At 39.7% G+C, this 24,771-nt stretch overlaps 4 protein-coding genes across 4 annotated transcripts in view; 2 read left to right on the top strand and 2 right to left on the bottom strand.

Annotated features, from left to right (window-relative positions):
• Position 1: 1 nt before the first annotated feature.
• On the bottom strand, positions 2–3,741 carry il12b2 (interleukin 12B 2). Its single transcript, XM_062381972.1, has 7 exons — positions 3,660–3,741; positions 3,297–3,545; positions 2,948–3,050; positions 2,612–2,802; positions 2,153–2,301; positions 1,949–2,059; positions 2–669 (listed from the first exon to the last, which is right to left on the bottom strand). Exons 1-7 carry the CDS (start codon positions 3,739–3,741, stop codon positions 484–486), a joined length of 1,071 nt encoding a protein of 356 aa, XP_062237956.1. The 3' UTR covers positions 2–483.
• A 2,556-nt stretch (positions 3,742–6,297) lies between these two features.
• On the bottom strand, positions 6,298–9,374 carry LOC133944444 (transcription factor BTF3-like). Its single transcript, XM_062381955.1, has 6 exons — positions 9,276–9,374; positions 8,421–8,489; positions 8,132–8,245; positions 7,122–7,323; positions 6,972–7,034; positions 6,298–6,670 (listed from the first exon to the last, which is right to left on the bottom strand). The coding sequence occupies exons 2-6, from the start codon at positions 8,487–8,489 to the stop codon at positions 6,624–6,626; spliced, it is 495 nt and encodes a 164-aa protein (XP_062237939.1). The 5' UTR covers positions 9,276–9,374; the 3' UTR covers positions 6,298–6,623.
• A 362-nt stretch (positions 9,375–9,736) lies between these two features.
• utp15 (UTP15 small subunit processome component) lies at positions 9,737–15,426 on the top strand. Its single transcript, XM_062384666.1, has 12 exons — positions 9,737–9,900; positions 10,450–10,564; positions 10,688–10,780; positions 10,919–11,103; positions 11,456–11,634; positions 12,035–12,160; positions 12,296–12,431; positions 12,549–12,633; positions 13,678–13,830; positions 14,205–14,306; positions 14,463–14,596; positions 14,688–15,426. The coding sequence occupies exons 2-12, from the start codon at positions 10,475–10,477 to the stop codon at positions 14,977–14,979; spliced, it is 1,575 nt and encodes a 524-aa protein (XP_062240650.1). The 5' UTR covers positions 9,737–9,900; positions 10,450–10,474; the 3' UTR covers positions 14,980–15,426.
• Positions 15,427–16,679: 1,253 nt separating this feature from the next.
• The window catches only part of LOC133943023 (rho guanine nucleotide exchange factor 28-like), a 36,850-nt gene continuing 28,758 nt past the window's right edge, over positions 16,680–24,771 (top strand). The window contains exons 1-5 of the mRNA XM_062381848.1: positions 16,680–16,808; positions 17,744–17,787; positions 20,709–20,850; positions 21,702–21,811; positions 22,160–22,346. Coding sequence (XP_062237832.1) covers positions 17,755–17,787; positions 20,709–20,850; positions 21,702–21,811; positions 22,160–22,346 — 472 coding nt within the window. The 5' untranslated portion in view covers positions 16,680–16,808; positions 17,744–17,754. The remainder of the gene's footprint in view (positions 16,809–17,743; positions 17,788–20,708; positions 20,851–21,701; positions 21,812–22,159; positions 22,347–24,771) is intronic.

The following is a 24,771-nucleotide window of genomic DNA, read 5'->3' as shown; positions in this document are numbered from 1 at the left end:
TCTCATAGATGTTTTATACAAATGAAAGACAACAAAGATGTTGAATGCACTAATTGAAAGTCGCTTTGGATAAAAATGTCTGCCAAATGACATGTAATATAATGTAACATGAAAAAAAAACACATTTGACTGTGTATTTCCTTTTTATTTGTAGGGAAGCGTGTCGTATTCACCTGAGAGAAGAAATCTGCTCTGTTCTTCTGAAGTAACAAGATAATTAAGTCATTAATTAAGAACAGCAGACTTGTTTTAAGGGGAAATTATGTCGTTATTTTTTTTAACAGATTATCTTGTTAGCTCAGTAAAACAGAGCACCTTTTTTCTTTGGACTACATTTCTGAAATAACAAGATAATTAAGTTGTTAATGATAAACAGGCACCTGAGTATAATTTAGCGAAGAACACAAGTTATTATCTGTCAGGTCAGACACTTTATTTACTTAATACACACACCCATGTATACAAATATTTTTTCATTATTCTCTACAAAGTGTGGTGTGTTTTTGCACCAGAACGATTTAACATGTCTTTAGGATGCCTGACATCTTTGTTCTTGTTCTTGTTCTTCCTCTTCTTCTTGCAGCGGTCCATCAACCCGAGTGGCAACTCTGGACAGCAGTATTTTACTGTGTTTCTGCATTTGCACAAGTTCTCTTCCCTCGTCCTCACCTGTAACAAGGTAATGACAGATTACAAAGGGACAATAAAAGTGAATAAGCTTTGCAATTCCTATCTTGCCAGCTTTAAAACATATTCAGTGTGTCTGGCTCTGGCTATGAATATAAAAATCTTTGGATTGCAGTTTAGTTCACTTTCAGTGCCATCTATATATTTCTTCATTTGAGCGTTACATTTCAACATAAATGTATTTTACTGCAAAAACTTCCAGCCAGTTTAGTTTCTACAGACGTCTTAAGGTTTGTTTTTTTACTGTTGAATGTCGACAAATGTTTTACATTATAAAGTTTAAGAAGATCTAAACTGATGCGTTTTGTTATCTTACGTCCACCAGTTTCAGTGAATAACGGATGAAAACATTTCCCTGCTCATGTGACAATTTTATAAACTACATATAGATGATAGCATAGTTGTAAAGCAACATTGCAGGTTTTAATACGTATATTAGGTGATATTCTTTAACAAAAAAAGCGATATGTTTCAATCATTACAAACTAAAACTAAGCTAAGTATTTTAATTAGTATATACTACTAAGAGAAACTTGCATACCAACACATGATAAAATAAAACATCTGTTATAAATGTTTCTGGGGTATCGTAAGTTCCGTAAGAATGAATGATAGGTAAAATATTTTACTAAAATAACCTCTTTAAGCTCCAGACATTAGAGGTAAAATCTTATGATTTGACCTTTCATTTAAAAACCCAGATATATTTTGCACATAAACTAATTTAACATGATTTGTTACTAGATAACATCTAAGGGGAACCTTCTTTTTTTCTGTTCAGGAAGTATACAAATGTCATGAGAATCACCCAAAAGAAGAAGGAACATATAAAGGAAGGAAGCACGAGCTTTTAATAAACATTCAACTTGCACAGGAAACACCAACACACATACACAGAAATAACAGGGACAAGAACGAATGTGTGAAATCCTGTGAGCAGTGCCCACTGAACTGGACTCTTCTGTTGAAATGAAACCTATGATGTGTGTCTGTGTCATTTACTGTTCGTGTGATGGTGGTTACCAAAAATAAATTTGGGGAATAGCAGTGTTTTGTCTGATGTTTTACAAGAAATAATAAATATACTTATAATAAATAGTTTGAATACAGTCATAAATTATTAAATAAATAACATATGTATGGTCTATATCTAAACTGAGGGCTGACCTCCATAAAGGACCTCATAGGAAATGTGGATATGTGAGAGCAAACACGGAGCAGAAGCAGACAGAAGCAGCTTCAAATAACATCAGTTGGTTACATTTTTCCAAGGAGTCCACTCGCTCCAGGTTGAGAGCACCAGCGAGTCTCTGGAGCGAACCCTCAGCTTGCTGATGCTCTTCGGCACCAGTGAAGATAAAGAGCGGCCAATCTAAAATCAGACAGGAAACACCATGAGGAAACAAAACGAAAGACAGGCATGAAGAGATCTCTAGACTTACTATCAACCAGAGCTTGTGTTTACCTTCCCGTCATCTTTGAACACGTATTCAATCTCATGCTCCAGATCGAAGAAACTGTGAGGCGTTGACCAGCTGGATGGAGGATCGATGGTCACGTTCAGCTCCAGCTCCAACTCCTGACACGTGCCAATCTGGGGACTGTCGGGTTGAACTTGAGAGAAAAAAACAGTATAACATATTAAACATCAAAGTCTTTCAAGAGATAATCATGAAAGACAATACTGTGTAAGTAACCATTTCATGACTGCTTATATTCGCCACTTTACTGTGTCACTTTATTTAGCATCGTATAAAATAAATTGCATTTTTTACTTTTATCTAGCTATAGTTTGAATTTCCTTTTTTTATTTATCACAAAGCCACTTCACTTTTGTTCTTTGTGATCAACTCTACTGTTTATTTCCAATCTTGATAACCTTCTGCTGAATGCCTTTGTTGTGGCTCAGGTTCACTCAGCTCACCAATGTCTCGGAGATAAAATCTCCTTGTTGTCCTGTGGACATTGAAGTCAACAATGGCCTCAGCGGTGAGTTCGAGCATGGTGCTTTCCTCAGCGTAGGGTGACAGGGAGTGCGACAGCTCAAACTGGAATCCCCCGTCCCGATTCTGATCACCGCTGCTGATCCAGTGACACAACTTCCCTCCTTCAGTGCTTCAATGATGCAAGGAATGAATTAGACACTGATTGAAATACGTCATTTGGAAAGCTCTAATTCTGGCTGTGTCATAGTTCATCTTTATACACTATATGTAACAGTGTGGTCTTTCCAGTGTAAATTGTGTTTTGTGGTATTTACCAGTCATGGCCCAGTCCGACGCGCACTGCTTCGAATTCACTGTTGCTGAAGATACAGCTGAACTGACAGTGATAAGACTTTGCCAAACAAGTGATGAAGGAATCTATAAAGACACAATGTGAGTGGAAGCAAATTGAGTCTTTGGGCAGGAGATATCACAGAATGAAAGACATTATTGTTAGAAGTGCAGCATCATTCTTTTCATTTTGAGTTCATTTTCAGTTTCCTCCTCGAGACTTAGGAAACATTCCAGACTGACTGCCCTGTTTAAACTGGCTCTTTGTTCCTCTATTTGTGACCTAACACTTCTAGACAGTAGAACAGACGAAAAAGGAAATAAGCATCTCACCTATTTCCTCTTCCTCCTCCGCCTTCAGCAGCAGGTGGGTCGATGATAACATCTCTACTCCTCTCCAGCAGCTGTACTCTCCCAGCAAGGGACTCTCCACGTAAGTCACGCTCAGATTTTGACCGACCTGCTGGATATTATCCTCAATTTCCAACTCGACCCCTTCAAACTTCCACTTGACTTCTTCGTCACTGCTTGTGTTGCAGGTCAGTGTGACTGGCTTTGCGTCGTTAAATTTTGCCACAACAACTACACAAACATGCAGACACACAGGCACATAGATCACGATCAATACATTTAAAACCTCAGAAGATGTGGAAAATATTAGGATTGAAAATATATGACTCTATTAATAAGGCGTACAATTTTTTGGAAAGTTGTGGAGTCCATTCGCTTCTATGAGGCTGATGAGCAGAAGTCCGAATTTCCACAGAGAAAAAGTCATCTGAGGAAAAGAGAGACAACAAGAGGAGGAGGAGATTATTGAACACACATTACTTTTGTGTAAACTTAAACGATTATAATTAAAACTTAAAATTATAACATATAAAATTACGATTAATTATAATGATCAACAAACATTTTAAATGACTGAAAACTTTTGGTTAAAGAAAATGAATAATATCAGAAAAGGTATGTACTGTACTATTATTTACCGTAAACAATCAAGTGCCAAATCAATTAATTAATACAATAGAATGATAATTAATAATAAGTAGATAGTAGTTAGTTCTTACCATTTGGATGAAATTACAGTCAAGTGATGCTGAAAAATGAAGAGGGGAGGTCCAGTTGGAGCGATCCTGCAAATTGTTTGCTCTCAATGTCCACTGAGCTTAATTTTTATATCTTGGCGTTCATCGTCATCATCATCATCAGCATCATCACTGCCATAGCACCTTTGGAGGTGAGAGAGAAACTGCTCAACAGACTTGTCGACAGAGGCAGCAGGAAGTGCATTTCCTCAGTCCTGTTTTGAATGTCAAATTTTTTGTAAACAGATAAACAGTGAGTTTCAAACAAGGGACTGAGGGGTGGTGATAAGAAATGTTTGGTGTGGGCGTTACATGGGGGGTTACCCTCAGCCTTTAAGATGAAATACTGCTGTATATCAGTATCTGACGAATACTGTGTCTGATTAACAAAATTGGAACCACCCCCCCACCTCCCCAAACACACACGCATGCACATCAATCACATCCATACATTTGATCTTCTACCTTTATGAGATCTGAACAATTGTTCATTTTCGAGGCAAATCTGATTAGTATCATACCTTTAAAGTTTATCTCATCTTAAAAGAATATATCTTTGTCATATCTTTATGAACAGACCTAATGAAAATTGTGAAGAAAATTGACAAGTTCCTTATTGGTCACCATCATCTAATAATCTTTCTTTTCTGTTTATTTTGACCCCATTCTTTTATATTTCTTTATATATTATTCTCACGAGACTAGCTGAGATGATTGATGGTTGATAAGTTGAAACAAGTCTGCACATAGGCATTTTTTGGTAATGATGATATTTCCCTGATCAAGATCGTCCTTACCATTAATCCTGGACCATTAATCCTGGATTTTCCCCGAAGATAATTCAGAACTATTGTGGCTAACGCAAAGACCGAGAAAAGGGGTTTCTTTAAGTCTTTCAGAGGTTTTCCCCATCATACCACCTTGTGAGGACATGTGATGACCTTAAAGTTCCAGGCCATGCACACACTCACGCACCTTCAAACAGAAAAAGAGACGGGCCGACAACTGGACTTCCCCTTCCTGTTACTCATATGTGGGGTAAACCAATTTTGTTTATCCAAATGTCTGCTTTGAATGAACTAACACTGTTCTTCGTACATCACACATTTAGCTAATGTGTTATTCTCCTCACATACACTGTACATTCATCCAGAGATCCTATCATGTGCTGAACAGTGAGTGAAGTACTTCCATATTTAGCAGTGTGCTGGGAGACTCTGCTGCTCTTTGGTGTTGTGAAGCTTCTTTGTCCTCGAACAGTTTGTTAAGTAGATACACGATACTGTATATGTAAAATAATTCACCCTGCATGTTACATGAACTGTGTTATCACAATTCTGATCTAAGATTCTACGAAAATCCATTAGGTCAGATGAACTGAATTGGTTGGTTTCATTTCCTTAAAATCATAAATAGTTCATCTGTGTGCATGAATATCAGTGTGAAGTCCGACATGAGGGCAACTTGACTCACTTGAGGTTCTTCAAGACCTCCCACCCGAAAGCCTTCTTCAGTTTCGGATGAGAAATACTAACTTCCTTCATGAATATCGAGGAATTCCACTTTCCTAAATAGCATCATGTATTCGTCTGCTTCCATGAAGACCAAGATGAACTGGAATGACCTCTCTCAGTATCTGAAGCAGCCGTGGAGAATGCTCACTTTATTAATAATCATTCGTAGCTATAACATGTCCAGCTATGGGAAGTGATCGATTATCACACCATTCACTGTGTTTGACTTCTTTTCTTTGTGCTCCGAATTCAGAAAATAACATTTTGAACCCTTTTATAAATGAAACCCACATCATTCAGTTAAAATGATAAAATACCTGTTGCATTAGAAACTTATTTTTGAATCACAGATACTATCTGATATGGTGTCAACAACTTGCTTCTGATGTAAAACTCTGATGTATGAACATTATAAAAGCTTGACCCCAGTATTTTGCTGTTGTTTCGTCCAAAGCTTTTGATGTCAACATAGAACCTAGGTCATGGTTGGAGATTAATAATTAAACGTTGTAGTAAATTATATTTCCACTTCCAGAGTGGGGATTATAAAGAGGGAGGAGGACGTCTACATCAAGTGTTTTTCAACCTTTAGTATCATGGCACAGACATGTTTTTTAATATATCCAGCACCGCTATAAACACAGGTCACTTGAAAATAACATGAATATGACTCTGAAAACAATGATGCAAACTAAGTCAACATGCTATTCATTAATGGTTGAGGGGAACCTGTCGATTTTAATGTAATCTTTATTACAGGATTTATTCCGACAATACATTTATGATGTGTGGGCATCACGGCGTCGGAGAGACAGTGTGAGAAAGAAAAAGGTTTGCACATTCCACTGAATTTAAATATCACTTGTACTGCAGATTGAGGAAAACGATCAGTAACAGTTGTCCTAAAAAGTATATTTTACTTGATTTATCCCAATTGTCAATGTTACAATTAAAATGCGTGTTTTGCTTGTAGCCACAGGGGAATAACAGAGGGGGAAATGCTGCCGTGTCAAAGTGTAATGAGTAAAGAGGAGCTTTGAAATGTTCACTGGTGTTTTTTAGTCCGCCTCGTTCTTTGAAGCCTCGTCAAAGTTTTCAACAAGATCTGAAAACAGAAGAGTAAGGATCAGTGGAGGTCAGAAGGTTTTAATAAGAGTAACATTTATTAGCATATAGATTAAACGTGAAAGCATGACAATATATATTAGGTCATACATCATAAACTCTACCCTTCTAAATAAGGCATCCATATTAACCATATTAGATTTAACAAAGTCATAAATGCGCCATTGTGATTAGATATAAAAACCAAAACCTTAGTTAAACTATTATTATATGTTGACTGTTAATAATGTGGATATCTGTTATATTACGGATTTAATGCCTGCATGTAAAAATAGGCTTACCTGGAACCTCATCATCCTCGTCCTCCTCCTCAGCAGCAACCATGGGGGCTTTGTTTTCTCCACCTATGAAGGAACATTAAATGACAGATTGTTGACAAAGCGCAAACAGACAGGAATTGATTTGTGTCAACATGTCAGCAAAGAGTTTACCTGGTTTGGGAAGGGTCTCTGCTAATCTCCTGAGGCTGGTGAGACTGTCAGCTCCCATCTGGTTGAGGATTGCTGGGAGCATCTCTGTGAGCTGCTTGTTCTCAGCATGCCCTGTGATCGTGAAGGTGTTGGCCGCCAAGGAGGCCTGAACCTTTGGGTTGTTGAAGTGGATCACCGTCCCCTGGTTTGTGAACATATTAACCTGCAATGGAATACAAGAAGAGTTGAGTTGAAAAATGCAACTGCTGATCTCCAATAAATGATATAACAATGTGCTTACAAAGCAAATACTTGTATTTATGGACTTTGGTCTCTTGTCCAACATTTTGGACAATAGTTGCGAGCTTTCAGAAAAGGATATTATGAGACTATTTTCAACTGTTATTTAAATGAACACAGTGATGAACACAACAACAGCTTTTCCAACATCATATCTTTATTAATTACTTCATAGTTTTGGTTCTGGGATGAAAAATCAGAATCTGATTATTGATCCAGTTATAGGCCTTTTAGAAGCTTTGATGTCAACATAGAACCTAGAAGGTCGTGGTTTGAGATTCATAATTAAACATTGTAATAAATTATATTTCCACTTCCAGAGTGTGGATTATAAAGAGGGAGGAGGAAGTCTACATCAAGTCTTTTTCAACCTTTAGTATCATGTCACAGACATGTTTTTTAATATATCCAACATCGCTATAAACACAGGCCACTTGAAAATAACATGAATATGACTCTGAAAACAATGATGCAAACTAAGTAAACATGCTATTCATTTATGGTTGAGGGGAACTGGTAGATTTTAATGTTATCTTTATTACAGGATTTATTCCAACAAAACATTTATGATGTGTGGGAATCTGATTATTGATCCAGTTATAGGCCCCTTCAATAATTGTATTTGTTACAGCTTTATTAAGCGGTGTGACCTTGACCCTAAAACGACAAAGTCATGACAACGACATGTCTGTCTACTTATTGCTTTGCACTCCTGTGAGAATTTGCTTTACCTCCTCGATGCCGGAGATGTTGTTGACTCCTAGTTTCTTGAGGGAGAACTGCAGCTTCTTGTCGTCAGCTGTAGCTGTTCTGTGCACCACCTTCTTCTTCCTACGGGCCGACCCCTGGAGCACAAAGACAAGCTTCAATTAAGGAACCCATAACCCAAGTACAAGACTAATGAAAGTTATTTGACATATATATATATATGTATATATGGGTTTAGTGTAATATGTTCTTCCATGTGTTACATTTTGAAATTACAGTGAAAAATAATAATCTAAAGCAGCATGTACTCACCTTGCCGCCAATGCGGACCTGCGCCTGCAGTTTGGCGAGTTTCTCCTGATTCATTATGAACTCCTTCATCTTAAACGACACATGATTAGAATTAATAAATGTTTGTATTAGTTATTTTATAAATAAGTACAAAATTCTCAGTGGACTGGGCAGAAAAAACATGCTCCAATAGTCAAGACTAGAAATTAACACACAGCCCTGACATTTTAGAAATGAGTCAATACTGACTCATCGCCTGTTTTTATTTATTATCAGAGACTCTAATCTACATGCACACTAATATAACATTTGATTGTGAGCCTGGGGATCTGAGAGAGAACAATATGCTAAATAACATTTCACTGGAAAAACATTCGGGGTTTGTGATGTGTGTCCAAACCGGAAAACTCCCCTGAAACCCTCCTGCTACAGGTTTTACTTCAATCTACCAAGTGTGCACAGCTGCCGGGGCTCCCAAAAATAGCTGCACGCCGTTTGAGCCCCGGCTGAATGAGACCGAGGTGCTCGGCTAAAGTTGAGCTCCCAGAGAGAGAGAGGAGAGGGAAGAGCCGATGAAGCCACCGTCTCATTTCATATTGAGAAGCTGATGGTTGAACTGTCAGCTTCCAAGGCCGAGGTGCGTAGCTGTAAAGCCAGGGTGTGTGGAACTGTCTCACTGCACTGCCGGCTAGCTAGCAAGCCATGCTAACCGGCTAATACAGGCCTCTTTCATTTGAATGCTAACGTTCAGGTGCAATTGCGGTTTTTCTTCCAACGTCCACGCACACGGTGACACCGGGAACTCTTCCCCCTTCTCTCAGTGGGAATCAAACCTGTGCGACGGGAGTCGATGAGGCCGCAGAGCCGTGAACTGACCTGTGAGAGTGTAAACACGCGGGTTCCACCACAGACAGACGCTCGGAGAAAGGAGCGAAGACCGGAAGTGACGTGCTATGATCGATAACTTTTTGCCGGGTGCGCCCATAGTTTATTTTTTTCAAAATGCGTGCTCAAATTTAAATGGGATTGTAATTTTATTCAGTTGTTCTCTGATGTTATATACACACTGTCATGTTATTAAAGTTGCCAAATAACACAAAAAAATGTCATGCTGTCTCAAATTGATTTAAAGAAGGGAAATCGGAAACGTCTGTCTTTTTCCCGATAGAAAAAAGACTTAATAACACCACCATTTTAGTTTAAAATCATAAGAAACATTAATTTATGTTTTAGGAAATCAAATATACTAGGTAATGTTGGTATTATTATTTTTGAAAGTTATAAAGTAAAATGCATTTATTTTTATTGTGAAAAGGTATATATCAGAGGCAGTGACGTTCCAAGTGTCATGGCGTCCTCCTGTGCACCGAGAGGCAACGTGACCACTCGTTAAAATGAGCAACTGTTCGTTTAAATCCACCTTCAGTTTAGGTTTCTTCTAATTTCATCAGCTCTTAGTCAAGGAAACACGTTTTCACTCCTGGGTAGTTCTCGGTCAAAGGTGAGAATCGTCAAAATCAGTTAATAGAAGATGCTAACCGGCCCAAGCTAAAGCTAGCTAACGGAGTTGTGCTGCACTGAACACGTTGCGTCCGTTTCCTTCAGTCTCACGAGCTCTTTTTGTTTTCACACTAGTTTCCTTACTAGTCATTTTAAACACCAAGATGTCTACACGCACTTTGTATGTGTTAATGGTCTTTATGCCAAAAGTTCAACTCGAATGAAAGATTAAATTGTCTCGAAACGGTGAGCTTGTTAGCTTAGCCTTCGCCAACTGCACTCGTTCACGTTAAGTTATGTTGAGCTTTCTTCACGTGTTCAAGCTAATATTGGCTAAACGGTTCATCCCCACAACAACCACACCACAACGTTTATTCCCCCTTTGAATAAATGTTGGTCTTTGTAGTTTAATACCTTTTTAGTTGCAATATTGTCCCGTGCCTAACTTTATAAGACAAGTCTCAACGGTGGATTCGTGATTAACTATCCCATATGTCCAATATTTGCATTAATAATGTCCAATGTTAAAAAAAATTCTGTATTTTTACAGACGGTGTTTCCCGATCGGCACCGAAATGGCTTCTTTTAAACCTACGAAAGTCCAAGTCTATCCCAAACTTGGGGAGAAAGTCACACAAGACACACTCTACTGGAAAAACTACAAGGTGAGTCTCCGTTATTGTTGGTTTTAAAAGTTTTGGGGGTTAAAATGTCAAGCATGAGGTCGAGAGTTCTTCAGATTTGTTTCTCCATCTTAACTTGGCATCGTTGTTTTTCTCCTCCCACAGGCTCCGCTCCAGATAAAAGAATTTGGAGCGATCACAAACATAGATGTCTCCCCCGTGGCTCCACACAACTTTGCTGTGACAGCGTTCACAAGAGTATGTTGGTTTTCCTTTTATGAATTCTGATTTTAGTTTTGTTAACAGTTCAATCAATATTAACTTATTATTGTTTGCAGTCAGTTCTTAATCAGCCGGAGATTTATTTTCCTTTCTATTCTTTTTTTTTTTCTACAGATCCACATTTATGGCGCATTCTCCCAGGAGCCTGTGAAGACATACACACGGTTCAAGGACACAGCTTACTGTGGGAGGTTCAGGTCAGACGGTCAGCTACTTGTGGCGGGATGTGAGGACTCTGTGGTCCGGCTGTTTGACGTCAGTGGCAAGGTGGCACTCAGGATGTTTAAAGGGCACACAAAGTAGGTACTCAATGTGTCAGTCTGATTAGTTATAGTGTAATTTTACTGCATAATACAATGGTGGTTTTTTTACATTTTCAAACAATATATATTACTGGTCCCTGACGGTTTAAAATGTCTACAGTTTGCATATGTTACAGTATCAGCATATAGATTATTTCATTATTTTGTGTCTGATCTGGAGCGTAGTGTGAAGGACTTGTTGAATGATGATACCTTGAGTGATCCATCGTCTGAATCTTGTGATGATCTCAAGAATTCTGATAACCTGCAAAACTGTCACTGACTCATAAAGGTTTCTACATGGATGATGACACTGGTTTGAGATTTGTCTCGTTGTATTTGTTTTCAGGGCCGTACATGTAACAGACTTCACCTCAGACCGTTACCAGATCCTCACAGGGTCTGACGACTACACCTGTCGACTGTGGGACATGCCGAACACCACAGAGCTCAACAGATACCAAGAACACACAGATTACATCCGCTGTGGAGTCACCAGCAAGCTCAACAGAGATCTCTTCATTACTGGTGAGAAGGAATCTATTTTTAAAATGATAAAGTAAATTGAGGAAGTAAAGTTATTGCATTTATTTGCATCACATTTGATTCTTCCTCGAGTTTTCCAGTAGTAGCATTTGAATAGTTCCACTATGTGATGGACGTCATCGCCTTTTTTAGATCAAAGTGACATAACAGGTTCAACCAGAATCTACCAACACTTTTATTTAGCACTACATGATAAAACATTTGTTACAACAAAAACTTTAACAACAAACTGATGTATAGAGAAACATCTTGTACAACTTGTCAAATTGAATAATTAATATGCAGATAGTTGTAAATGCATCCATATGATCCTCAGCAGATGGAATGAGTATGAAAGAGTTTGCGCTGTCTTCGTGAGATTGAATTATTCTTTTTATCCAAGGATCATACGACCACACACTGAAAGTATTTGATGCCAGAATGGAGAAGAGTGTGATGACCATGGACCACGACCATCCAGTGGAGAGTCTCCTCCTTTATCCCTCTGAGGGTCTCCTTGTCTCTGCAGGTAATCAGCACTGTAATCTTCATGTTCACCGCATCCAGTAAACGTGCCTCCTGTTTTCAGGCCCATACACTACTACATAATATTTACTAATGTTTAATCAGGATGTTTGATGAAATCCTTCCTGTCATTCTTCAGGCGGACGCTATGTGAAAATCTGGGACCTTCTAAAAGGAGGTCAGCCTCTTGTCTCCCTGAAGAACCATCACAAAACTGTCACCTCTTTATGCCTCAGCAGCAATGGACAGAGACTCCTGTCGGGTTCTCTGGACAGGTATGGGACTTTTATATTTAAGTTGTGGAGATCACTCTCCATAGCTGTTCCAGACTTACTTCATCAGTGATTATTATATGCATCTGGTCTAATGCCGAACCTCTGTTTGTCTTTCAGGCATGTGAAGGTGTACAGCACAACCAACTATAAAGTGGTTCACAACTTTGACTATGCTGCCTCCATCCTCAGTCTGGCTTTAGCTGTAAGAAATACACTCAACCCTTTGATCATTATTAGGTTTCATGTTTAAAGATGAATTAAATGTAGAAACGTGCAGTCTAATCGGTGAATAAATACAATACAGACAGATGCTTGTATTTGAGGTGCCCGTCTCAGAGGAAGCTGCTATCCGAGACCAGCTCTCTGAGTGCAAAGCGATAGATCCAATTTCTGCTGCAGCCAACAGAAATATCCAGTATTGCCAGAGATTAAGATCGAAAGGAGATGAAACCGTAGATCCTCTCCTGGTGGTGTTGGTATGAGGGTGCAGGGTTACGAGAACACAATGTGCAACCTCGGATTGTGACCTGATGAGGCACATTTCTACTTTGTGCTTTCATATTTCCTTTTTGTAAAATCACAGTTGTAGATTTGTTAGAAAAACTCTCATAAAAAGTAAATTGCTGGCCAATAATGCATTCGAACTGGTCCCTGACGGTTTGAATTGCCCGCAGTTTGCATTTGTGTCTTGGTATCAGCATATACATTATTTCATTATATTGTGTCTGATCTGGAGAGTAGTGTGAAGGACTTGTTGAATGATGATACCTTGAGTGATCCATCGTCTGAATCTTGTGATGATCTCAAGAATTCTGACAACCTGCGAAACTGCCACCGACTCATAAAGGTTTCTACATGGAAGATGAAACTAGTTTGAGATTTGTCTCGTTTTATTTGTGTTCAGGGCCGTACATGTAACAGACTTCACCTCTGCTGTAGCCAACAGCAATATCCAGTATTGCCAGAGATTAAGATCGAAAGGAGATGAAACCGTTGACCTCTCCTCGTGGTGTTGGTACGAGGGTGCAGGGTTACGAGAACACAATGTGCAACCTCGGATCGTGACCTGATGAGGCACTTTTCTACTTTGGGATTTTTGTAAAATCAGTCGCAGATTTGTAGGAAAAACTCTCATTAGTAAATTGCTAGCCGATAATTCATTCTATCATTGATCCCTGTATTAAATTGACTGTTTTGCCTCAAAGAGTACAATTTACAGTTAAACTATGAATGTCTTTCTTTTCAGCCTGATGATGAGTCCATTGTCGTGGGTATGACCAACGGTATTCTGAGTATGAAACACAGAAAGAATCCTGAAGAGTCTAAAGAAGTCATTCAACAGAGGCGCCGACCGTCGTATCGTTTCTTTGTGAAGGGGAAGAACTATGTCCCTAAACAGGTACGTTAACATTCAGTATCATGCAGTAGCTCTATTTGTTTTTCCACAAGAGATGCACTAAGTGACCGGTAAGGACAAGGTCAAAATGCGTCATCATTAATGAGGTGTGTGAGGACTTGTTGAATGATGATACCTTGAGTGATCCATCGTCTGAATCTTGTGATGATCTCAAGAATTCTGACAACCTGCGAAACTTCCACCAACTCATAAAGGTTTCTACATGGAAGATGAAACTGGTTTGAAATTTGTCTCATTTTATTTGTGTTCAGGGCCGTATATGTATTTTCTACACACTGATGTATTTATACTTAAGGCTTATGAACACATTTTCTTTACAACCATTGATTCATTTCTGCTTCTCCATCTTTCTCTAGGATGATTATCTCGTCAGTAAGCCAGTGAAACAGCATTTGGCCAAATACGACAAGCAGCTCAAGAAATTCAATGTATCTCAGGCTTTGGATACAGCTTTGGAGGTAAATTTCATTTATTTATAACATTAGTTTAGATTGTTTTCCATTTGTAATATAAAGCAATAATTTTCCTGGTTGTCGTATGAAGGAGTGGCTGACCTGGATATGCAAGCTGAACAACATTTCCATATTAATGAGAATAATAAATTTTATTTACAGACATGGGTAAGATTCAGAAAACCAGAGGTCACGGTCGCTGTCATAAAGGAGCTGGATCGAAGAGGAACGCTGAAGAATGCTCTGGCAGGAAGGGATGAACAGGGTCTCTCTCAACTCCTCAACTTCCTCGTAGGGTAAGATGCACTGGAATGTTATAGTCTGCAATTGTAGATCAAACCATTACCACATTTTCTAATACTTAAACTTGTTCTGCTTCTTCTGCAGGAACTTGGTGGACCCCAGATTTGCTCCTGTGCTTGTAACGACGGCGGAGATGATCTTGGACATCTATCAGTCAGTTATCGGTCAGTCGCCAGTCGTGGACCGACAGCTGCTACGTCTGCAGGACCTGCTTGAGCGGGAGATTGACTACCAGCAGGAACTGCTGGAGGTGCTGGGCATGTTGGACACAATGTTCGCCTCCTCCCTCCCAAGGAAGCAAGTGCCCTGCTCTGCTGTCAGCAGGTCTAATGGTCTGGCTCAGGGAGAAGCAGGAACACAGCTCCCGGCCACTTGAGACCTGGAGCTGGGCGAGAAGAACTGCTCTAGACTGGGTTAACCCAAAAACATCTATTTGAACTGTCCAACACAAAAGGACGTGTCAGGCTACATGTCATCAAACAGAAACATTTTCATACAGGTTTTAAGAAACTGACAAAACCCACGGTCTCACTCTGGTGTTTTAACTCGGTGTGACTGACAACCCAACAGACGTCAAAGAACATGCATTTGCCGTATGAGAAACATGGATTTAAAGCAAAGTGTTGCTTTTATTGGAAGTCTCGTAATTACACTTTCCATTGTAAATGCGTGTGGATGGATGTGTGTGTGTGTGTATATGTGTACACACTTGTGTGTTTGAAAGATTTGACTGTGTGTCTGCTTTGCGTTTTCCTAATATTTGGTGTTGACAAATGTTTTATAAGCAGATCAAAATAAATCTTTGTAATAGTGAAAATGACAATCAGAATTGTGTTGAACAATTGTCTCGGCTCACTTTGTTAAAATTCCACTGATTGTTTCCACGGAAATGTGATGTTAAATATCACAGAGGTATTTGAGTTAACAGGTATTTGATGAAGTATTTAGAACAGTGAACATTTAAACACAAACAAGAGCATAATTAAGTCTTAATTAATAATTACTTTGCCAGGGCACATTTTATATTCTGTTCAAAAATGAAGGACACTTAAATCACACAGTTCAAAGCCCTCTGGAGGTAATTTGGTCGGGCTCTGGAAGTGCACCTCCTGTTCCTCCTCACACAAAGGAGCAGATACTGGTCCTGCTGCTGGGTTGATGCCCTTCTACGGCCTGGTCCAGCTGTCGCCTTACATTTTTATTTTTACAGCACCTTCTATACATAAAATGCTGCTCAAAGTGCTTTACAATTTAAAAACAGTCATTAAATAAGTCAATAAGAACATGTTAGCAATGAAACAAACTGCATACAAATAAAATAAAAACCCATAAAACTAGCAAAAGATATGAAAACAGTTTAGACAATAGTGTTCAACATAATAAAGTTGATTTAAAAGCAAAATCATAGAAATAGGTCTTGAGTTGTTAAAACCACCAACAGATAGTTGCAACGAAGCAGGTGAAACTGATTCCCAATCAGTGGAGCTTCCTACATGAACATATTGAACTCCCTGAAGTTTAACTGACCTGGAGTTCTACTGTGGTGAGTCTTTGTTCCCTTCATTTCTGTGTGCGATGTATATTTAACTGTTTTACTATATTCTAATTATTTGTATATACACCAGCTTCCATAAAGGCTGGGTTATTGATCCCAGCAGCTTCATAAAGGGCAAGAAAAGCATTATGGAGGAAAAAATAAAAGGCCGCAAATGATCAACAACTGATCATTAATATATATATATATAGAAATACAGAATATAAGAGAGTAAAACATGAACAAAAACCAGGAAACCATTTACTTAATGCACGTAGAACCAGTTCCACCTCTTCCAGCTACATTACAGTCTGTTATAAAACCATCAAGTGTTTATATTCTGCATATAAATATTTAACAGGGGCATTTGAAGGGATCATTACTCTTCCAATGACTGCCTCGCTCGTTAGAGGTCGCTGTAACCACAAGGAAACACGCTGGTTCATAAGGAGGAATTTGCGTGTGAGCAGACGGAAGACCGAGCATCGACTGGAGCCAGACAGACACCGAGAGGAGGATGTTCTCCTTGGATGCAGCTGCGACTCAGACCCTGCGTCATTTCTCAACCTGTGGCTCCAGCGGCCGCACTGGGAGGCGTGAGTCCCAGTTAGAGTCTGTGTTCACCGCGGACTGTCACGTTTCCTCCGCCGGAGTGTGAGCCCGTCGTGGGGGTGAGTACATCCACAGAATGAAGCCTCTCTACCTGCTCACTTTGTTCACCCTGAATGTTTCCCTGTGACTGTGAACCCCTTCTAATCATACATGATAGAAACAGAGTCTAATTCAGTCTGCAGCCAAAGAGGTCAACATTAAACTTAATTTAATATGCATGATCTAAAAGACTCAATAATCCATAACTGAGATGAGACATAAAAAGTCCTGTGCTTGTTTTTCTACATTTACTCACTGTTATGTTTATGTTATATGTATATATATATAACGAGTGTAGTAATAAATGTGAAAAGACAATGGGATCATATATAGGGAAGAGTTTTTTAGTTGTTTGTGTAAGACCTTGCTTCTGAGTTCAGTTTAGAATAAAGTGACCACTGATGAAGAACAGATCTGAACCCAATGAAATCAATCAATTTCTTACACACACACACACACACACACACACACACACACAGTCATGTCTCCATGATTCCCTGGAGACTTTAATAGTAACCATAGTAAACTTAAAACACGTCTTCACCTTGAAATTAAATGATCAATCTCATGGGGACTTGATTTGTGGCCTTGTATTAAATTCAAGTCTCGATAATGTGACAGTGAACAGATGTATTGATCCCAACAACATGAGTAATACCTGCATGCACCCCACACACATGCACATTTGGTGATCTGCCACTGTCTTTACGCACCATGGCAGAAAGTGTCATCATTAAAATCATTATTCACATTCTTGGGATCAAAGGATTATCGTGCCTTGCTGGACGACCTCTGGCTCTGCCTGGCACAGATACATTTTGATAATCTCTTGGGGATCAGAGGAACAGGCCGAAGAACCAAAGTGACCCGGGAAGAAATGAGGATCCTGTGCCTACACACGTGTGAGTTGAGTTGGACTGTTTTTCATATTTGTTTCTCATCTGTCCGCCTGCAGCTGCTGTGCAGATGGAGCTGAGCAGGAGGAAAGTGCCTCTGTATGTGAGTATGTGCTCCGCTTTGCCGTCAGGTTTGACACCAGCGTCTCCAGTTAATCTCAGGAGTTAGTAACGCCTCTGAAATCACTGCAAATCAGGGTTGGAAAGTAGTGAGAGATCGGCAGCTTAATTTATAAAAAAACAATGGTCTATGGGAGAGATTTTGCGCATGTGCATCTTAAAATCCAACATCATAACATCTAATATTTGAAAGGATACACATGTTTTCTGTAGATGAATTCCCTGAAGTTTCTGCGTGTACGATTATATAACAGAGAGATCCGATTTGACACCGGGGTTGACGAGGGCACTGGGATGAAAGCAGTTTTCCCTGATGATCAAACACTGACTTCATTGGTCATTGGATGAAACATTTATGGGTTTTGCTGTTGGATTATTTGAGCACTGAATCATAGTTTTCTCTGGAGGGGGGGGGGGGGTAACCTGATCCATCAGCACAGCAGTGACAATGGCACCATGGCACTTATGTATATAACTAGCAAATCAGTAACTCCGTTATTCATTCACAGTGATGTTCTTTATTTGTGTTTAACTTAGTCAGAGCTGGGGAGGAACTTGAATTCACCATGTGTTTGAGTCGTGATGTTTGTGGTCGTGTTAAAGCTTTGAAGGATCTGTTGTCTGTGAGGTTAAGCCGCAGTTAAACAAGGGAGGACTGCAGTCAAATATTCTTTGTTTGGGATCTTAACAATGTGAACTCATGCTCCTCTGAAGATCAAAGCACTGCTCACACTGTGTTCAGTCGATACTCATTCGACATGTTTTCAGGCTGTTTTTCCTTTCGTACATTGTTAGGTAATCTTACCAAAGGTTTAATATTGATGCACAATATCCACTAACACATGCAATGAAACACCTGCCGCTCAGACACCTGCTGTCTGTGGAGCCCCACAAATGAACGAGTGAATAAATAAATGAATTGATGCAACGTTTCAGATTTACATGCAGAGGACAGATTGCAACACTGAACAGAGGAAGGTTAGAGCCTCCGAGAGGTTTGGAGCAAAAATGCCAACAAGATTCTCACACGGACAACATGCTATAATTCAGGCACTGTTTACCATGTTCATTATATATATTTGTGTGGGCTGTTATCGATTTTAGGACCATTTCTTACTCAGATATATCAGGTGATATAAACAAACTGAAATTGGCAATGAATCCTAAGATGTCAGTGTCAAACCCTTATGTCAAAGTTAACCATGAACGTTACTATAAGTAGCTATAAATACAAAAAAAAATAATAATGCAACCACATACATAGACCTTGAATCAGGACATGTATGCACATCTTTTCTGCACTGTTTATTCTGTAAAGTAAAGGTTGTCATATGGGCAAACATAAGAGTCAATATCGAAAAAGAATGAACGCCCAGGGATAAAGAAATGATGAGTCAACCTGAAAGCAGGATTAGGTGAGACGGAGAGAAGGAATTACTCCCAGCGTCTCCATCTGAGACAGGGAGAGAAGTAAAGAGAGAGTTATAGCGTGAACAATCGGGTCAGCTGTGGGGCTGATGTAAAACTAATGTGGACTCTCTTAAGAAAATGGAGAAGGAGTGAGAGGCTGATTGGAAACACCCTCATCCCATCCAACACTAATCTGGCATGCTCGCTGCATTTGGAACTAAGCCTCACTGTTTACGTTCCTGCTGTGCCGGTTTCGCTGCAACCCGCGTCCCACACCCCTTCACTCGTCAGTCGTTTGAGACGTTTCCCAGAATAACCAGCACACCGTGGTCTCGCGGCTGAATCGCTATCGAGGCCACTGTAGGTGCAGAGAGGTGGCTGAGCTAGAGGCCCGGCAGGATGTTTATTATTCCGACCGAGGGGCTGAAACTAATACCTCTGTCCTCAAGAGAGCGGGAAACAAATTAATAGTGCTTCAGATATTTGGAGTTGTGTTTTCATCAAGGTTCCAAAATCCTAATAAGGACAGGGTCTCGGGGAAAACAACCAGTTCTCTCACCGCCTCCTGGTGCTCTGTTGGCTCGACACTGAAGTTTAAGGGGAAAGTACATCTTGAACTGCTGTCAGCTTTTATTCGACATGCTTGCTTTGTTGTCATATTGAAAAGGTTGTTTTTAAACTACTGTGTCATGTTTGTCAAACTAATATCACTCAAATGTACCGATATGACACATTGAGCCTTTCACGGACATGCATGTATGTCTAAGTTTGCCAGGATGCTCATATATAAAAATGGTTTGAAATAGCAAACAATGCAGAAAAGATGTGCATTTGTGTTCACATTTTACTTAAAAATAGGTTAATCTTCTTAAGTTAGGTTCTATATATGTGGTTGTGGTTGTGTTTGTGATTTTATTTAATTTCTAGTTATTTCTATAAAAAAAACATCCTTATATCTGTCATTTTTCCTTCCTACCATCAGTATAAATATCGGGCTTGGAGGTAAATTAAATTTTGGTTTCAGTATCGAAGCTCAGGTTGAATATTGTCTCTCGTGACTAATCTTCATAAGATACTAAATCAATGACCCAGAAGGACTGAGCGTGAACTTGTTAAACCGCACTTAGCGCACTAAAGGTTTTTTAAAAGGAACCAATCAGGCTTCACATGTGTGCGGCTGCTCTGCCCTGGTTCACCGTCTCCTGCCTCCGATCAGAAGTCTAAAGTGTTCTGGCCTGGTGGGATCAGGGCAGGTCTTTACAATAGACACTAAGACATTCCTGTTTTTATTGAGGGGTAATGCTTTATTATACCCTCAAGAGGAATGCTCTCAGGGGATTTGGTGTACTTTACAGAAATATAGAACACCGCATCCGGATAGAGTCCTGCTCTAAAACAAGCCTGCATCTTCAGGAATAGAAATACCTTGTGCTCTCTAGCATCGCTGTTCTTTTATTTTGCATCTCGACCCTCTCTCGCCTTTCTGCGTCCCAGGGCCAGGCCAAAGTGTTTGCTCTGCTGGAGGGTTTAGATCCGGTGCCGATGGGTGCAGAGGTCTACATTGTTCTGGAAGGATCCACGCTGGTCCATGTCGCCAGAGCTCAGAGTGACGTCATGCTCTGCTTTATAGTGCCTGGTACGTGCATATGTCAGTGTGAACTGTGCTGTCTCTGTATGTTGTCTCCTCAGATGAGTGGAGGAGAATGGATGGATGGATTTTGTATTTCCCCTCTATCTTTCTTTGCATGTTTCACATTCAAGGATGGGAATTTCCTCAGAGAAATATCTTCAGTATTCAAACTGCTCACCCTGATGGTCCCAGGTTTTCCTCTCCTGCCTGTTGTGACCCAGGGAGAAGTCTATCAGTATTTTAATCTTAAAACACACACACACACACACCCACACACATACAGTACATGGACAGTTTGTGCGCTGAGGGTCGGGAGCAGCACAGAATCTTATCTGCTTCCTCTCAGAAGGGAAGCAGTGCCATAAACAGTATGTCCACATTACTGAGTCTCTGTGTAGGCTGACACACACATCAGTCCTGCAGGGTTGTGTGCTCGCTACAGATGGGGAATGATAGACTCCGAAAACCGGTTTCCCTTCTCCATCAAAAAGAGAACATGCCCTTTATTAACACACAAAAATCTAATCTGAGAATATTTTCCAGTTAGACTTAGTGCCATGCTAGTGGTTTTGTAATTTATCTGTGTTGTCTTGTGTAATTGTGTTCATTAATTTAAGAGAGACAACAAATGTTTTTGTCTTTACACCCAGGTCATTTACATTCAGTTTCATTAGTTTGAAACAGGAACTTCAACCATGCAAATCGTAGTCAACCATTTCTCTGCTGTGGGTTTTGTTGCATGAGAAGACAGTTGGAGTCAAACTCTTATCTTAGAGAGAAAGACGGCTGTTTGTGTCTTCCCCTGCTTGAAGAACTATAAAAAACCTGCATGGAGTTAAGTGTTGTTGTCTCTTTAGGACACAACCTGGCTGAGACGGTCTCTGTCCAGGCCTACCTGAGCTCTGAAAACACGCCCCTCACCTGGGTGGGCGGAGCTTCACTGGAGTACATCCAAGATGATGCTCAGGTGAGGAAGATACACAAATATGATGCTACACATTTACACACCAGGTTGTGTACATCTGGTGAAAAAGACGTGTTTGTAGTGTCGGTTCATTACCTTCTCCAAGGAGTCAGTGACATTTTAATGGTGCTGCAGTTGATTCAGATTACTTTCTTTTTTTCTATTATAAGAACTAAATGGTGCAGAATTATCTATCTTCTAAGTGATTGTCATACAATTTTGTTTTGCATCGAAAACAAGTTAAATCATCTCACCTTTGTTGCAGAGCTGTGGTTTTTTCATGGCCGTGGTTTTGCAGTGTGCACCAGTTATCACCGATTGCATCTTATTTCCAACGTCTTTTATTCCCAGGACCTTGCGGAGCACCTGGTAATCCACGCACATTGTCTGAGTTCCTCAGATCACAAGGAGCTGAGGAGCCTCTTCAACGTGGGCCAGGAGAGCTCTCGCTGGGCCATGGACCGTCGCGTGGCCCTGGCCGTGGCCAACCTGGATATCCCACAGAACTGGAATGTACTGGGGAGCCACAGTGGAGACGGTGAGAGCCGGATTATCTTATCTCGCTCCAAGACATTCCTGAACAGATGTGTTCATCAGAAGCTTTTCGATGTGTGGATTTTGATTATGCAACAACGCCAATATACAGTTTTTAATAATGATACGTCCTTTTTTGAGTATTAGACATATAACAATGGATAAAAACACATCACAGTACATGTTACCAGTTGAAGAAGGGTCAATAGAGAGGATTTGATTAAAGAAGGCTCATAATTTATAATTTTCATGTGAATTCATAAAGAAAAATCCTAAGTGAGCGGTGAAAAGATGGACAGGTTAGATAACTTCATCCTTCAGTGTCTCGCTGGGAACCTTGAGCCGCTTCAAATACAAAGAAAGTGAACTTTTCAACTCTGTTCTCCTTCATTCATCCTCCTTCCACTTTCTCCGCCATCATTTCCATTTTCCAATGCTCACTGGGCTGAGGTTCGGAACTGAACATGGTCACGTGTGCTCCTGTCGAATTCATCAGAGCCAATTAAGAGGCATGTAATGTGGTTAATAGAGCATTTCCATCTGGAAGTAGTCCTAGGCAGAGCACAATAAATCTAAATGTATGTGTGTGTGTGTGTGTTTGTGTGTGTGTGTGTTGACCAGCATTAGATGCCACCATCTGTTTGCATGACAGTGTTTGTGTAGGGCCCCCTTCATAAATAACAAACCAGATTTAGCGTTAATACAGTTATGGCAGTCTGTTTCATTGCAGCGTCTCCCTCTGAATGTCTGCAGTTAATTGGATAACACTGCTCATGACATCACTATGTCGCTGATGCTGTATATGTGACTGAATTATAAATCTCCGACTTTCCTTTAAGAAGTCAGCACTTCTCTACAGTGTGTCCTGCATTTCTGAGGCACTGGTAAAAACTCATTACCTTGACAAAATCATCCGAGCTTGGAATTATTATGTTCTCTCCAGTGTCTGAGCAGAAGAAGAGCTGAAGTGTTTTATTGTGAAATCTGTCTCCATAGCTTCAGAAGGCCTGATGGGGTTTTAAAGCAGAACATCTATTAACCTTTTAAAAGTAAATTCAAGTTATTTCTTGCAACAGTTTTTCTTTTTTTACAAAAAGAATTTAACAATTTATATCGTAAACTATAATCCAAAGGCAAACAGGACCAGTATAATTTTAGATAGAAGTCAGTGTACACCAGGGATGTTAAACATATGGCTGTCTGGCCTGAACTGGCCTTAGAGAAGGTATAATCAAAATAATAATGATGATAATAATAATTCTGGCAAATTGAATGTCAGATCTTGCTGGAGATTTAAATTAGGATGGTGTCAAGTCAGTTGTTTCATTTTTGGTTAAAATTGTTGGGATCACAGACTTTACACATGTTGTTCATGAGGCTATATTCATGTTGATGAGTCTGTCACCAAATTACACCACAATAGTGAATGTTGTGTCGTTGGTAGGTTGATGTGCAAAGAATGGCAGAGGCTGCAACATAAGGCTTTAACCTTATGTTGTCTTGAACAATATCTAGTGGCATCTAGTGGTGAGGTTGTATAATCCTCCTCATCCAGTCGCATAGGGAAACCTTCAGGTAATAGAGCCAATGATTTGGTTTGTCCACTCTGTGCTACTGTAGAAACTCTGGAAGAGGATCCACTTCCTGAAATGCTCCTTTCTTAGTTTCAGGTGATTATAACTTGATGAAAAAATGTTTATCATATTGCATTTTTTACAATGACCCCCCTGGATGCTGTGCATTTATTTATTTTATTGACTCCACTGACTTGGAACAGAGCTGCTTTGCATAGAACTTCGTTTTGATTCTGCCCCATTTAGTTTATATTCCCCACAGGCTGAAATGCACTAGACCCTTTTATATATGTTTTATGCCTCCACACAGCCATGGCTAGAGGGATTATGTGGCCAGGAGGTGCGTCCATCTGTCCCATGCTCATCAATCCAACTTCTCAGTAATGCCCTGAGAGAATTTCTTCAGATTGTGTTCGATCGATTAGTTTTTTTGGTCAAAGGTCAAAGTGACATTTACTGCACATAACACATTCTTGTCCGTAACGCGAGAATCCATCAATTTATAATGTCACACAAATGTCTCCTAGGATCAAAGGGTGAAATTATGACATTTTATATCCAAAAGGTCAAAGGTTGTCTTCATTGTGAAATCATAATGTTCCACAAATACACATTTTTGGCCATTAATCAACACAAAGTCGGGAACAGAAGAGAGATTATAACCACATTTCCTCCAGCTCTTTTAAATAATAAAACCTTCACTCAAAGGAAATTAAAGATATTGAAATATTCTAAGATCTAGTGAATTTACTTTGCATTTTAATGAGAATACAACAATGCATTTTACAGGCTGACCAGTTTCCTGACTGCGGCTGATTTGATGCAGGCCAGTTACCTGGATCCAGATCCTGTAGG

The sequence above is a fragment of the Platichthys flesus genome, chromosome 3 (genome assembly GCF_949316205.1).
Source record: "Platichthys flesus chromosome 3, fPlaFle2.1, whole genome shotgun sequence".
NCBI lineage: Eukaryota > Metazoa > Chordata > Actinopteri > Pleuronectiformes > Pleuronectidae > Platichthys > Platichthys flesus.
The sequence above is the reverse complement of the archived record's forward strand: the minus strand, read 5'-3'. Positions and strand labels throughout refer to the sequence as shown.